Source organism: Dipteris shenzhenensis, chromosome 31, assembly GCF_047967505.1.
Source record: "Dipteris shenzhenensis isolate YYH24624 ecotype China chromosome 31, Dip_SZ_1.0, whole genome shotgun sequence".
NCBI classification, from domain to species: Eukaryota; Viridiplantae; Streptophyta; class Polypodiopsida; order Gleicheniales; family Dipteridaceae; genus Dipteris; species Dipteris shenzhenensis.
This window is the reverse complement of record NC_141626.1, coordinates 16,327,731-16,342,772: the sequence shown is the minus strand read 5'-3', so window position 1 is coordinate 16,342,772 and position 15,042 is coordinate 16,327,731. Positions and strand designations below refer to the sequence as shown.

The 15,042-nt window shown below is 46.2% G+C and overlaps 1 protein-coding gene across 1 annotated transcript in view; it reads left to right on the top strand.

Moving 5' to 3' along the window:
• Positions 1 to 5,475: 5,475 nt before the first annotated feature.
• Positions 5,476 to 15,042, top strand: part of LOC147881105 (DNA-directed RNA polymerase 1B, mitochondrial-like) — a 94,298-nt gene continuing 84,731 nt past the window's right edge. The window contains exon 1 of the mRNA XM_087370260.1: positions 5,476 to 6,662. Within this exon, the coding sequence (XP_087226386.1) occupies positions 5,790 to 6,662 (873 nt within the window). The 5' untranslated portion in view covers positions 5,476 to 5,789. The remainder of the gene's footprint in view (positions 6,663 to 15,042) is intronic.

Below are 15,042 nucleotides of genomic sequence, written 5' to 3'. Positions count from 1 at the left end.
GCATATGCGCACCCATGACGATGACATTAGTTGTGCTACAAGCACTTTCATTGTCTTGAAGAATAAGTTCTCTATTGATAGTGCAAATCACCTGCCTTTGTTAGTGAGCTCCCATCAAACAATTTGTTGGTAGGAAGTGTATGAGGGTAGGTCGTATTGGCATGGCCGGCCATAGAACAATGTTGGGAATGCAAGCTCTTTGCAATGTTTGTCTTTGAAAATTCTCAAAGGGTTGAAGCCCTCAGATGGTGCGACATTGATTGGTCTTAGTAGTCGACCACTTGTTGTGTCATGTAGATACCATGCTCTAACATGTCCATTGGATTTTCATCTTCTAGTGTTTGGATGAAACTTTGGCTCAGCTAGTGTGCATTAGCTTCATCTGTTGTGGCCTTGATGTGCTTAGCCCAAAGAGGGTTCAATGTGACATTTTTCTCTTTGTACAATGGGGTTTCCAAAAGCTCATCAAGCGCTCTAAGGGGACAGACAAGACAACACATGTAGCTATGAACAACCAAACTCTAGCTTGCGCTTTAGTGCAACAACAACTATTGAGCTATCACTAAGGAATTGTGGGAGAACGTGCCGTGCTCTATTGATGCCGGTGAAAACCTTGATGACTGTGCTATGGAGACCATAATGCTCTTCGTATGTTAGCTCACGAATTTGAGCAAAAGCTATTTGGATTGCTATCAACCTACTTTCTAACGTATTGAGCATGCTTGTGTATTTATGTTGCACATGCAATGGCATGTTTTTGGAGGCATATGTGGTTACTTTACCCTTACGGATTTTGCCATGGCACAATTTGCACATAGAGCCGTCGTGCGACAAAATGGTCATTGGAATAAGCTCATGTTGAACCATAAACGAAACTGTTGTTTTGGTAGTGTGATGCATCTTTGTTTGAATTCTAAGGTGCCACAACAAATACAAGGATGTGAAGGTGTATCATTGATTCTTTTCAAGTACAAGTTGATAGCTTTACTTTGCATTAGGTTGCATCAGGTCATGTGCTCTCGGCTAGGATTGTGCACTTGTTCCCAGGTAGCCAATTCCTTGGGATCACACCTATTGTTTGGTTGTATGCCTATTGCCAAAGCTTTCCTTTTCTTGTAAATTTTGGCAACAATAGTTTGCATTCCAGTGACACAGCTTAGTGGCTAAGTACCTTGTTGTAATGTCTTTTTCAGTTTCTTGGGGCATGGCTTCCACCAAAGTCAAAAGCATGTTCTCTTTTTTCGCAGCCCATTGGACGTAAGAACGCTTTTGCTTACGCGTACAGAGAGGGGCTATCTTTGGGGGCTTATTAATTCATCTACAAAGAGGGTATGCATATCTAGTGAGTCATTACCAACCTTTGCTATGAAATGTGTGCCAAGGGTGTCTTGGTAAAGCACCTTGAAAGAACATTTCATTTTCTCACTTGCACGGAGGATGCAATCTTGGATCAAGGCACATGAGTTTGCGCTGTTCTTAAGAATGAGCCTCACATGGTCAAGGGTTGGGATGTCTAGGTGCATAACAAACGATTCAGCAAGCCATTCTTTCCAAGGTGATCTCATGTCGGGCAAGTCAAGGAAAATGGGGTTGTAAAGCACCTCCAATAGCTGTTCATATGTATGTGCTAGGAAAAATTCAAGCAAGCATAATAAAATATCCGAATTTATAGGATGTGCTTTCCTAGATGCGATGTGCGCCACAATGTCATAAGCTTGCATGTCAGCCCATGTGTCCATTGTGCAAATTATCAGATCTGTGCTTGTGCAGAGCAATGAAAGAAAACAACACTTGCACTAGGTTCGAATCAACAGAGAAGGTAGTGACATATATAAGAGGAGAAAATAGTGATATAACTACATCAAGCATTAGGCTCGAACGCCACCAAGTGACCGTAGCTATTTATCGTGAAGCTCCCACTCAGTTTGATGCCAAGAAGCTTCAAGCGTGCATGTAAATCGCTTTTAGTGTACAAATCCAAGAAAGGTACTTGCAACCCTAACAAAGCATCCACTTGCGCACCACGAATTATGATTGTGACATCTAGACTATCACGAGTGTAGATGCGGCCTTTCAACAGTGGAACTTTTGCAATGAATTGTACTGAAGTATAAGTGTAGCAATAAGGGTGCCCAGGGTTGCGATTCATGTGTGCTCCACCCTAGATGCCGCACTGGTACTCCACAAGTTGGGCGTTGAGGTTGGTGAAATGGAGCATGCGTGTAACCTGTATATATAAAAAAGTCATTGTTGGTGTCTTCCAATGAACGGATTGGAAACCACAAGGCAAAGAAAACATACTCTTTGACCGTAGTCGATTTTGAAGACTTGTGTCATGAACACTTGTTTAAGTTCATCCTTCTTGCCACTGTCAAGGATCTCCACAAGAATCGCGAAGTTGTAGAAGCCCAAGGTGTTCTTCGCTGTCATGTAGGAGACGTTTTTTATGGTGTACATGATCCCGTCCTCATCGCACTATTGGATTAAGTGTGTGAGGACATTTTTACGTGAATCCGAGACAAATACGAGTCGCAAAGGGTAGAAGTTAAAATTGTGACTATGCTTTCACACCTCAAAAGATAACATGGGCAACGAAGCTTACAGCAGCATGGTCTTCTTCCCATGGACCATCAGCAAAACAATTACTTGCTCCACCGCACTTCCCTTGCCATCAACTTTTATGATGACCACGCTTATAGTGCCCACGACAGTTTAAAGGTTGCCTTGCCTCATCCTCAAGGTTCAGGATGCTTGAGACGCGAACTTTGCAATTGTTGTCTCCAAACGCTTTGGCTTTCACCACAAGTGTTGTCACGCCCACATGCAAGGAGAAATAGAAACTCCCACCCTCTCCTAATCCTTTCTTGCTTGGCACTACACCCTCTATTCGATAGAAAGATTCGGGGACTAAGACGTCTTTGTATTGTTGGATGAAAGAGTGAGGGACAATCAGTGTGATTGTCTCGCAATTGTGCCGATCAATGAAGTCAGTACACAAGTGTGTCTCATACTAGCATTCTTCGCTTTGAAGTTCCCGTACTTCACAAGAAGCTTCCCTTCAAAGGTGAGCCTATGAGTGATCACATCAATGATTTGATTGATGGAAAGCAAAGACAAATGCATTCCCACCTCCTATAAATTTGTTGGGCATGGCTAGTATTGGTTTGTGCTCTAATGTAATCTGTTTTTCGTCGCCTAAGATAGCCTCATTTGCATCTAAACCTTCACCCAACTCATTGCCTGCTATATATGCATGGTGCAAATTGTGTCAGGGATGTTGTTTTAAGTAAGAGGTGTGTACATTTCCATGACAAATTGTATTCATTTGACCAACCATTTACTTGAATCGTATGCACTTTTGTGTTTGTGCCCTAGCTTCAGTTTGCAAATGTCTATACTTTAACAATTAACATCAGCTATTTGCTTATATACATATATTATTTGTTTGTTTGTTGATTTCTATTTATGTTTACGCTTCATATATACATATATATTCTTACTTATAGTTGTTTGCCAATATTATGGTATAAATCCTTCAAATGTTTAATTTTTCTTGTTTAAATTCAATTTATTTCATTTTGTACTTATATATACTTATATATGTAGCTATATATTTCTTTTAAATTATTGATTGAGGATTATTTTAGTAGACTTTTTTCTCAAATGCTAACCCCCTTTTTTCTCTCATATATAAGTAAATTAGTCTTAGTCCTTTTTGCATGCAATAGTCTTTAATCGTTTTGTTTAGTTTGTCCTTATTTCAGTGCTTGCAGATATAATCGCCATAGCCAATGAAAACAATAGTCGAGCAACAGGTAGAAATTAGACAAAGAAAATAGCGATGAGAGACTCGTACATTTCGTATTCAACAACAACGTTGAACCTGTGTAGCAACCAATAGTTGCCGAATTCGTTGAATGAGTATTGCTTATGAGCGAAAAACTTGCACACGCGTAGAGCAATATAATGTACCTTCGGCATATGCCTCGCTTGCAGATGCTTGGAATGCTGTTTGAATTGAATGTCTTGCATCCTTGTCGATTGTAGAGTTTTTGAGAAGCTTTGATTGTTTGGGAGGCCTACCCCCAGAGGACAACAACACATGCGAACTAAAGGTTGAAGGTAATATTTGCACTTTGTTTTTGTGGTCCAACGAAGGCACTAATCACACTCATGGCCCCCCCCCCTCTACGCATGCATGACAAAAATACAATAGTATGTTAATACAATGGTCGCTTGATTACAAATGCTATAGTGTCAAACACTACAAACTGTTCATAAAGGACATGGCTTCGTCTTAGTTTCCAAAACCATTTCAGCAACAAGACCAACGAACGAATCTGTATTTGGAAAGAATAGAGAAGAAGGTAATCAATCCCTCTGGAACGTGTTGTTCCCACTATCCATAGACTCTAGTGAACCCTCTCTCCCGTGCATGCAGTCACCGGAAACATGACGCTCATCGTTGGACTCCGCACTCGATTGATGCTCTGCCATGAATAAACAAATTGCTGCACCAAACAATTAAGCTACGAAGTACACAAGCTCGACCAAACATCCCTTTGTAGGCATAGGCCAAGGAAGCATGCAACACCTCCCTCGGTAAACTGTGGCATGCATGGAGAATCTTTGCACCGAAATCCAATTGTGTGCGATTCATTCAATGCATGAAGAGACTCACAATTCTCGCATTATCCTTCCAATATGCCGTTCATAAGCTGGTGTTAAAGAGGCCACACAAAGAAGTCATAGAGGCCACACCGATGCGAAGCTGGAACCACTTGCAATTTGCCATTCATGGGCTGATGTTAAAGAGTTGATAGAAGAAATGCATAAAAACCGCACCGACGCCGAGCTGGAAGCGCAAAGTTCTCTGGCAAGAGACGAAAACAACACAAAATTCGCTCACGTGGTGAGCAACTTGTAAACAATACATGTGCACCAATCACAAAATTCCTCACCAAATACACAAGAAAATGACCTAAATTGTTTTTGGCATATTAGAACTTCAAAACTTCAACCGTCACTAAGGCCGAGGGTATACTACTAATTGTGGAAGGGTTTGAGAGCTGAGGAGTTTTAACTAACTACTCCTAGAGCTGTGGTTTAGAAGGGGTGGTATTACTACTACACTCCTTGTGATGGGGTTTGGAGGGTTGAAGGAAGGTGTAGAAGCACTGCCCCTCTCAGGTTTCCATTGGTAAGAAGTTTATTCAGACACAAGACATACACACAGACTCACTGTTTTCCCAAGTTTGGTGGTGGTTTAGGGCATGTGTAGAACCACAGGCTCCTTCTGGTGGGTGGGTTTGGAGGGTTTAAGGAAGCAGAGGAGCAGTTTTCTGCGTCTGGTGGGTGGGTTCGCAGGGCCTAAGGGAAGTGTAGAAGAAGAGGAGCAGTTTTCTTGTGTCTGATCATCCATTCGCTCTGTGGGTGTGTGTGTATTTGGGGAGTGGGGGTGGGGGGGCAAGGAGGTTTGGAGGGTTTAAGGAATGTGTAGAAGCAGTGACTTCTCTCCGTATAAGAGGAGCTTTGGAGGGGTTTAAGGAATGTGCAGAAAGTGCGACTTCTCTCTGTAGAAGAGGAAGTTCTTGTTTTCTGTGCGTGTCTCTCTGGCTTTGCAACACTGCTATGCAAGCATTGGGAATTCTCCAGCGTTTAAGGAACGGGTAGAAGCAGTGCCTCTCTCCGGTAGAAGAGGAGTTCTTGTTTCCTGTCTGTCTCTTTGGTTTTGCAACACTGCTATGCAAGCATTGCGAATTCTCGAGCTCCGTTGAAGGGAAAAAGGCATGTGGAGAATCACCCTCCAGTTGCTCTCCAACAGGAAGACTGAACTGCGAGTGCCCAATTGTAGTCGGGCTCTTAGACACCACCTCCACTCCGCAGCTTCTTCGGCCTTGCCTTCCCCTCAGCTCCCATCTTCGCCCTTGCCTCTTTTGCATCTCCATTTCACCAGCTACAGGTTCTCCCCCCCTCCCATCACTGACGTCCACGGCACCTTGAACACTGTCCTCTGGGGTATCCCCTGGATCGCCAACCAGATGTGCTTGAAACTGCCAGAAGAGCAGTACGATCTCATTCCGGCTTTCAGAGCGCAATGCCCCTGCTCTGAACATTTTTTGCCTCATCAATTCAAAGAATTCGTGGGAAGTGACTTCGTCGACGAACCCAACATCTTGCCACGTTCTACGCCCGGTCTTCTCACAGAGCGGCCAGATGTACCGCCTTCTGATCAGGCCAAATCTGAATCGCTTGCACCTGAAGCTGGCAAACCGGTAAGCAGGACCCTCAGATCACTGCGAGCGAGGCAAATAAAGATCGAATCAGACGCATGGCAGCGTGCTGCAAAAGAATACAAGGAGACACTGGAAGCTCTATGCAAGAATCGGTTGGCTCCAAACATACCTTTTATGAAGTCCATGTTTCTGGGGTGGTTTGAACCTCTCCGTGATGCCATTGCCGCCGAACAAGAGGCTTACCGGAAATCTGAATTTTTCTTGTTTCGCAAAATTTATGGTCCATACCTCAGTTTACTCTCAGCAGATAAGCTAGCTGTGATCACAATGCATAAGACCATAGCCAAATTGATGACTGAGAGCGATAAAGGTGGAGTACGCGTAGTGGCAGCAGCGTTGAGTATTAGTGAAGCTGTGGAGCAAGAGGTCAGAAAGCTTACCTCTTCCATTGAAGGTTGTAAACAATTTTCATTACCCGATCGTGTGTATTATGCCGTTTGTAGGTTTTGTCAGACTGCCGTCTGGAAATTTTTGAGTTACTTGGATTTGACCTCAAAGTTCTCAATGCTTAATTTCTTCAAACTGTCAGCAATGCCTGCTGGTGCGGGTGCCTGTATAACTTTTGGAACAACTCTAAACAAATTTTGCACATCAAGCTCTCACCTACCAAATTCACCCCAAGTTTTGATTCCTGAACCACAGATGTCGCCTGACAACACTGTGAGTAGTGAGATGGGCATTGGACTTCCATGTTGGCTGCTAAAAGCCACATGTTTTGAGCATCCCTGCCGTGAAACCATGTTTAGTGGTAGCCAAGGTTGTGGATGGTGAAAATGCGATAAACTACTTTAGCCATGAATATTTACTTTCTGGAAGACACTCCATCCATGGGTCCTTGGGGTGATTGTGTCGATAGAGAAGCACAACCTCGCTTTTTCAACTAGGCTGCCATGCCACAAGTGAAATCCCATTGCAACCTTTGCATCCGAGACACGATCCAATGTTGCTCTTTCAAAGGATCTAGGCGGCGCCAGTGACTCGTGATGTGTGTTGTGTGCGAGGAAGAGGGCACCTCCGCACATCTCTACAAGTGCACTACGTTGGACATCCAAAACCACTCGCTCGGATCTCATTGGACTTCTCAAAGTGAATGGCCCTCCCATAGCTAGAGGGGCTAACGTGACACGTCTTGCTTTGAATTGTGTGATGGGTCGATGGTCCTATCCTTACCCAAGCAGTATACTACTTTGATCTTCTGCCACTAGAGCAAGTCAAGGGCTCAAATCCATCTTTGGATCTCCATCAAACATTGGTTGGAGGAGCCGTTCCACGTGAGGGGGCCTCTGAGAGAATACACCAATGAGACTGTAATCATTGACCACTTGTGCGGGGGCTCTTCTTGAGAAGCCCTTGCTGAAGCAAGAGCTTCTAGGTCTTTGAGCCTAGAGTGAGTTCCACACACTGCAAGCTTGCTCGATCGGTGTCTACTTTGCATCTCCAGATCAATGTTGCCCAGTTCTCCCTCTGCCTAGGATGGGATCACTGTTTGCTAAGTGACCTTGGCTCTAGTGTTTCTCTCGTCATCCAATCGTGTTCACAAGAAATTGCACACCAAGTGCCTGAGCTGTCCCATGCATCCCTTGTGAGAGCTTGCATCACCAAAATATCAATGCCCACCTGGCAGCCTAAGTATCTCATGGTTTGACCTTGCGGGATCCAACGAAAGCCAAGAGCAGCTCCCCAATCCACAATCTCTTGAGCCTCCTCAATCACTACATGGAAGCTGATGGTCCAGTTGATCTTGGCCCAGATGCCTTGCAGTATAATTTAAGGGCAGCCCGGACTCCTTCAAGTCTCGCTGTTGTGCTCTCTATAGAAAGGTTCGTGTTGTTTGCAAACTCTGAGTCTAGAACCTTGTGCTCTTGGCGGATTGGTAAGCGCATCCCAGGGAGACAAGTCATCAGAGAGCAAAGAAACCAGCCCAGAGCCTTTGCCTCGAATAGAAAAAGAAAAGAAGCTAGAGGGCAGCCTTGTCGTACTGAACGAGATAGGGACAAGGCCTCCCTTGTATGGCCCCAATAAGCATTTGACTATCACTTCCCATGTATAGGGCTGCAACACCCCAAATCCAACACTCCAAAAAGCCCATCCTCCTCATGGTGCCCTCCAGAAAAGGCCACTCCACCCACCACCCTCATAAGCCTTATTGAATCCAAGAGGGGATGTAAAAGTGAAGATGTTGCCAAAGGTGCTGCGCTCCTTAACAAAAATTCTACGAGTGTCATGTATGATGTCGGCATGATGCTGGGCGCAACCACAAGCAAGACCTTGGCTAAGATTTGTAGGGGTTATCCAAAAGGGTGATTGAGTTGTCTTTCCCTTTCGGTATAAGGCAAATCGAGCCTCGACTGAGGCATCAATCCGGAATAAAACATCTCCTGGAAAGCCAAAAGCAGGGGAGTATGAAGCACTTGAAGAAGGCCGGGTTAGGCCATTCTCTCCGGGTTAGGCCATTCTCTCCTTGGCATTTCTACGGTGGGAGGGGGCCTTGATGGCCTCCACGAGGTCCTTGTTTGTGAATGGAAAACTCCAATTGTTTGCTCATGCCTTGAGAGACCATTGAAGGGGTGTGTGCCCACATGGGCTCGCGGGCTGTGAGGACCTGTCGGGTCTCCTCCCCTGATTGAAACAACTGACTGTAGAAGGCTGTTGTCATCGCCAGAATCTTCTGAGGATCGGAGTGAATCTAATTGTCCTCGTCTTGTAGTAGTTGCCAAAGCGGGGTCACAAGAGACCGTGGGTCATTGGTCTGAAAGAGTTGCTTGCTCATCTTATCCCCCTGCTTGACCTAGTGTACCTTGAAGGAGTGGCAAGACAACTAACTCTGCTCTGTGGATCTTTGCGGCATGAAGGTCAAGGCACATGCTCTTGTACCTGCTCACAAGCTGGTGGGAGGTCGGGTCCATCTTACTCTTGTGAAGGGTGTGCCACCTCTGTAATCCCTGTGACTGTTGCTCCTTGCTATCCTTTGAGTCGCTATGTTGCTTTGCTAGCTTAGACGTCCTAAGGGGGCAAGGTCGACTGTTGTCAAGTCTCTACATGTCCTGCTCTCGTAACAAGGCATTGGGGATACGCACCCCCTTGTGGGGGGGCCCCCAATGGGATTGCTCTAAGTGAAGCACTATCGGGGAATGATATGACATTGTCGTCCTAGCTAACATGCGTGTGCTCCGTGCGTCGCTCAATCCACAACATAGAATTTGTCGAGATGCTTGAGCAAGCTATCATGCCGCCTCTAGCCAAATGAGTAATGTATGCTGCTAGGGAGTTTGGAGAACTCTACCTCTTGCATGGATCTCTGTCGCTCACCATGAAGGTGAATTGCTCTCAAGCACTGTGCTATGAACGGGGCATTGCAAAAAAGGAGGCTCCTCCTTGCTTGTCCTCCTTAAACTCTAGATTGTTAAAGTCTCCTTCAACAATCCACGAGTCTATGTGCGGGAGGTTTTGTGTGAGCCGTTTTAAGAAAGCTAGCCTTTGTTGTCAACAATTTTGTGCATAAACATTCAGCATCCCAATCTTGGACTCCACCATCTTCATGCCAATCCAAACTAGTCGTGCTCCTATGGGCTCACCTTGGTCAAAAATATCCACAGCCAAGGATTGTAAAACTGAGACGAATACTCCCTCGCTCCTACCTATTGTTGGGGATTGGACACCGAATCTTTGGCCCACGCCCTAGAAGGAGGCTGCGTTGTCGTCTGATGTCCAAGGCTGAGAACATGTGCTTCTGAATCATGAGAAGGTTGACTAAATGACCCACCAAAGCATGTTGCAGCTCTTGGTGAAGAATAAGCTGCTACGGCTATTGATGTCTCGGTCATAAAGACCACACACATTCCAATTTACCATGGTCCAACTCATGAGGAGGAGGGGGGTTGTTAAACAAGGCCCTCATATGAGTGGAAGCATGTGTGATGATCATGGACTTTTGTGACTTTGGCGGGAGTAGTCTGTATTACCGGCTCAATGCGCAACCTTTAGGCCCCACTACATCAGGAAGGAGGTCTCCACTCCTAGTTGGCTGGCACCCTGGTTTGACGGCAAGTGTGTGGCTTGCTTAAGTTGAACCTTTGGCTCTAAGTGGATCACACCTATTGTAAGGCCCATGCCATCTCTCTCTCGCAGAAGGTTAGAAGGTGGCCATGGGAGATCCGCAACTATCTCCCTTGATGCCTCAGCCACTCCTCCATCATGCGGAACACTTGCTTCCGCAACATGAGGTCAAAGAGATGGGGTTTCCACTATTCCTCTTGAGTGGCTATAGAAAACAGGGCGCCCTGCTTCGCGCACCCCAGGACCACCCGGGGTAGCAGGGCGCCCAATGCCCGTAGCACACCCAGTACCACGATGGAGAGCTATCAGAGCGGCTCCCTTACCTCAGGAGGAGACTTTTGATCCTGTTCAGACAGACGCCTTCCAGACTCCAGAGGTGGATGTTGCTGCAGCCCCAGACACTACAGTTCTACATCAGGAGGGGCCTTTAGATCCACCAGCCCCAGTCACTTTGGTTTGTGACCCCTTGGTTTCTGACCACGAGGGGGCTACAGGTACTTCTTCCCCGCAGACTGTTCCTGCCACAGTCAGGACACCCGAGAAAGTGCAGGTGCAGATGAGGGCCCCTGATTCCTCTTCACCCCAGCCAAAGGCCTCCTCAACCCCCAGCTCCAGTTCTGCTGATAGAGGCCTGACAGGTCCTTCTCCTCCATCTTCCACGAGTGCAGGTCTTCTTTGCACTCCTCGGCCAGACTTGCTTATCAGGAATTCTTTTTCGGCACTGACAGATTCGGCGACTTTCATGGATGATGAGGAGTTTGTGCCCTCCACCTTAGGGGTCTCGGTCATTGGGATTCCTTCTGACAGGGCCTCCCTTTCAGTAGGTGTGGGAATCCTTTCACTTGTTGAGTTTCCTGCTCTCAGCAGGAGTGTTTCAGCCCAGGGGAAGCTGGTCTCCTCTAGTGGGTCAGGTAAGCCTTTCCATCCAGCATCCTCCTGTCGATGAGGATAGTCAGCTGGAAGCTCTTGGAACATACAGGGCCTAGGTGGAGTTCCACACCGTCACCATAGGCAGCTGATTCGGAACCAGCTTCATCCAGGTGTCACTGGAGGTGCTATTGATATCCTTTTTATCCAGGAACACAAGCTAGATGCCAGTGATTGCTCTAAGTCTAGCAAACTGCTTTCAGGACATACCTTTGGGTCGCCTGCTATGGGCACAAGGGGAGGTACTTGCATTTCGGTCTCTCTTTCTATTCTCCCCTTGGTTGCTGGTCATGGTATTATCTCCCCTTCTAGAGCTCAATGGATCATTATTTTGATTGGAGGGCGTAAGATTGGTCTTCTCAATCTTTATGCTCCCAACAACAGAGGGGAGCGGATCTCCTTTTGGAAGGAGTTACTCTCTTGGGCCCCCATTGGAGATTCTTGGATCATTGGTGGCGACTTCAACATGGTTGAGTTGCCTTAAGACAAAAAGGGAGGCAGACAGGGTGGAGTTCATTCTTTGGAGAGGGCAGCCTGGGATGCCTTCCTCTTTCAGTTCATTGGCAGGGACACTTGGTTGGATGATGCCTTTCATATTATGCCACAGTCACTCCTATACTCTTGGTCGAATAGGAGAATACACATGCCCATTCATGCACGGATTGATAGATTTTATGTAGACGATTGGGCACTTGACAGAGGAGGATCTGTATGCATTTCTATTGGGGTTTCCACCTCAGATCATTTTCCAGTGGTGTTGCAAATTCTTGAGCCTCATCGGAGAGGACGCTCTGCCAGTGTTAGGATTCCGGATGCTTTTTATGCAGAGGAGAGCCACGGAGGATATTTTACAGATTTGGGTTTCTCACATATAGGGTGGAGCTGTCCACCCATCTCAGGTAGCTGCAGCCTTATCCGGAATTAGTGATTATTATCATACAGTCGCTGATTCTAGGAGACGTGAGATTCTTAGATGTGAGATTGGTATACGCCAGCAGCTAGCGTCCCTTCAGAGGGAAGAGCATAAGAGGCCCAGAGATGCTTGGATTCAGGAGCACCTTGTATAAAGAAAATACTTGGAGACAAATAAAACAATACTGAAGACAAATAATGGCTGAAGAAGATATATATATCACAAACGGAACTCAGTACAAGTGAAGATATGAAAGAAGCTCCGGAGGAAACAAACGTCAGTCCTGACAATTGTAGTGGACTTCTGCACTAGCTCCACAAGTTGGAACTGAACCAAATCTGAGACAGCAAACTGATGCAGGGGTTGCTGCAGATTTGGAATAGAAAGAACAGAATCTGGAGCGGAAGTTGGAGGTAATCTGGAGCAGAAGTTTAGGGCAGATCTTGGAGCAGAAGTTGGGACAGATCTGAAGCTAAAAGAAGGCAGATCTGGAGCAGAAATTGGAGCAGATCTGATGCAGAAAGGAGGGCAGAACTGAAGCAGAAAGGAAGGCTGTTCTGGAGCAGAAAAGAGGGCAGATCTGGAGCTGAAAAAGGGGACAGATCTGGAGCAGAAAGGAGGACAGATCTGAGCAGAAAGGAGGGGCAAATCTGGAGCAGAAAAGAGGACAGCAGAGGAGGCAGCCAGGAGGCAGAAGTTGAGGCAGCCATGAGGCAGAAGTGGCTCAGGGTGTGTAGGAACCTCTGGAGCTGGAAGAGAGATGGTTGTTGAATACCTAGCCCCCCCCCCTTTAAATAGGAAGGGGCTTTAAGTCGGTCAACCAACAGGTTGACCGACCTGGTCAGATTTGACCGACCAGGTCAATCTGGTCGGCCAGATCTGGTCAGGCCAGAAAAAATCTTTTTTTTTTTAAATAATTTTTTATTTTGTTTATCCTCTGAACCGGGGCTTTTGACATTTCTTTAGTTGTGGTTTTTGCCTCCGATTCGGGGTTTCTTTGACAGGATTGTGAGAGGCACCAGTGGTGTTTGTACCTGTTTATCTTGTCCTGGAGAATTGGAGATTGCCTGGCTTAACACCTTGCTGCAGCAAGGGCTCATTTGCAGACATTGTTGGATCAGAGAGCAGAATATGCCTTTCATGCATGGGAATCCTTTTGGATTCAGATGGGTGGCAGGGTCAACAAACACTTTTTCTCTACTCATGGGCCCATACATAGTAGAGATAGTGTTTCGCAGCTTGTTGACTCAGACGGGGTGTTACAGTCAGATCCTGATGCTGTCATGCGTGTAGCTTCAGATTTTTTTGCATCCCTTCTTATTGCAGATCTAGGCACACAGGCCATTGATGATGCCAGAGAGGTTATTGGGCAGTGTATCCCTATATTGGTGAAGGATGAGATGTATGTTTCTTTGGATGTACCTTTCACCAATGCAGAATTCAAGACTGCATTACTTGCCCTGGTTCAGATGGACTTACCCCCTCCTTTTTTATTACTTTTTGGGAGCAGATTGGTGATCACATTACATCAGCCCTGCAGGGTGTGTGGGACTCTGGTGAGATGCCGGACTCACTTACAGATGGACTCGTTCATCTCATCCCAAAGGGGGGTAATAGGAATCTTGTGTCTCAATGGAGACCCATCACTCTATTGGGCACTTTTTACAAGATTCTGGCGAAAGCCATCAGTCTGCGGCTACAGGTTTTTCTTCCAGATTTGATTCATGACACGCAGACAGGGTTTGTGCATGGCAGAAGTATTTTTGATAATATTTTCTCATTTTGGGAGGCCTCAGAATGGGCCATGCAGAGCCGCCAGAGATTGGCCATTCTACTCTTGGACTTTGAGAAAGCTTACGACAGAGTAAACTGGGATTTTTAAGAGGGTACTCTATCTCGCTTTGGTTTTTCAGATGCATGGATTAGAGGAGTATCCTCTCTCTCCAGATCAGCCCATAGCCAGTTGCTCATTGGGGGGGTAAGAGGGGATAGGTTTCAGATTTCGAGATCCCTCTGCCAGGGATGTCCTCTTGCCCTGTTTCTTTTTCTGTTTGTGGCGAAAGCTATGAGTATCTACATTAGATCTCAAGCTGATATTTATGGACTGAGGCTTCCTATCCGCCGGGAAGAAGAGCTCCTGGATAGTGAGTTGGCAGATGACACGGCTGTTTTTTGGGATGCCTCCCCGAGGACACTCACTTCCTTCCGGACAGCCTTGGATTTGTTTTGCACGGCTGCAGGTGCACACATTAATTGGCATAAATCCAGTGGTTTTTGGATTTGCGAGGATGACACCCCGGATTGGGGTAATGATATTGGCTTCACTTGGGTACAGTTGGGCGTCTCTGTCAGATATTTGGGCTGCCAGGTTGGGGTGGGCATCTCTCCTTCACAGCAGTTTGCCTCAGTGTTGGAAAGCATCAGAAGAAAGCTCCTTTTCTGAAGCTCATCCAAACTTGACTTGGCCTCCAGGGTGGTGGTGGTTAACGAGGTTCTTCTAGCCACATCATGGTTTGTATGCTCTTGTTGATGCCACTCTAGGGATTGTATCACTCAGCTTAAGAGGCCTGTACAAAACTTTTTATGGAGTGGTCTAGATGGCACAACTGATGTTATAGCCAGGGTGGCTTGGGAGACCTTGATTCTTCCTACAAGAGAAGGGGGTTTGAATATCATCCACCCAGATCTACAGTGCAGAGCTTTACTCTGCAAGTTCATTGTGAGAGGGCTTATGCCAGGGCAAGAGCCTTGGAAGGATTTTTTTATCAGATGCATACAGTCTCGCATGCCCGCTTCAGGAGAGGATTGGACACACAGTACTAGATGGGTTTTCACCACAGCCCACCTCAG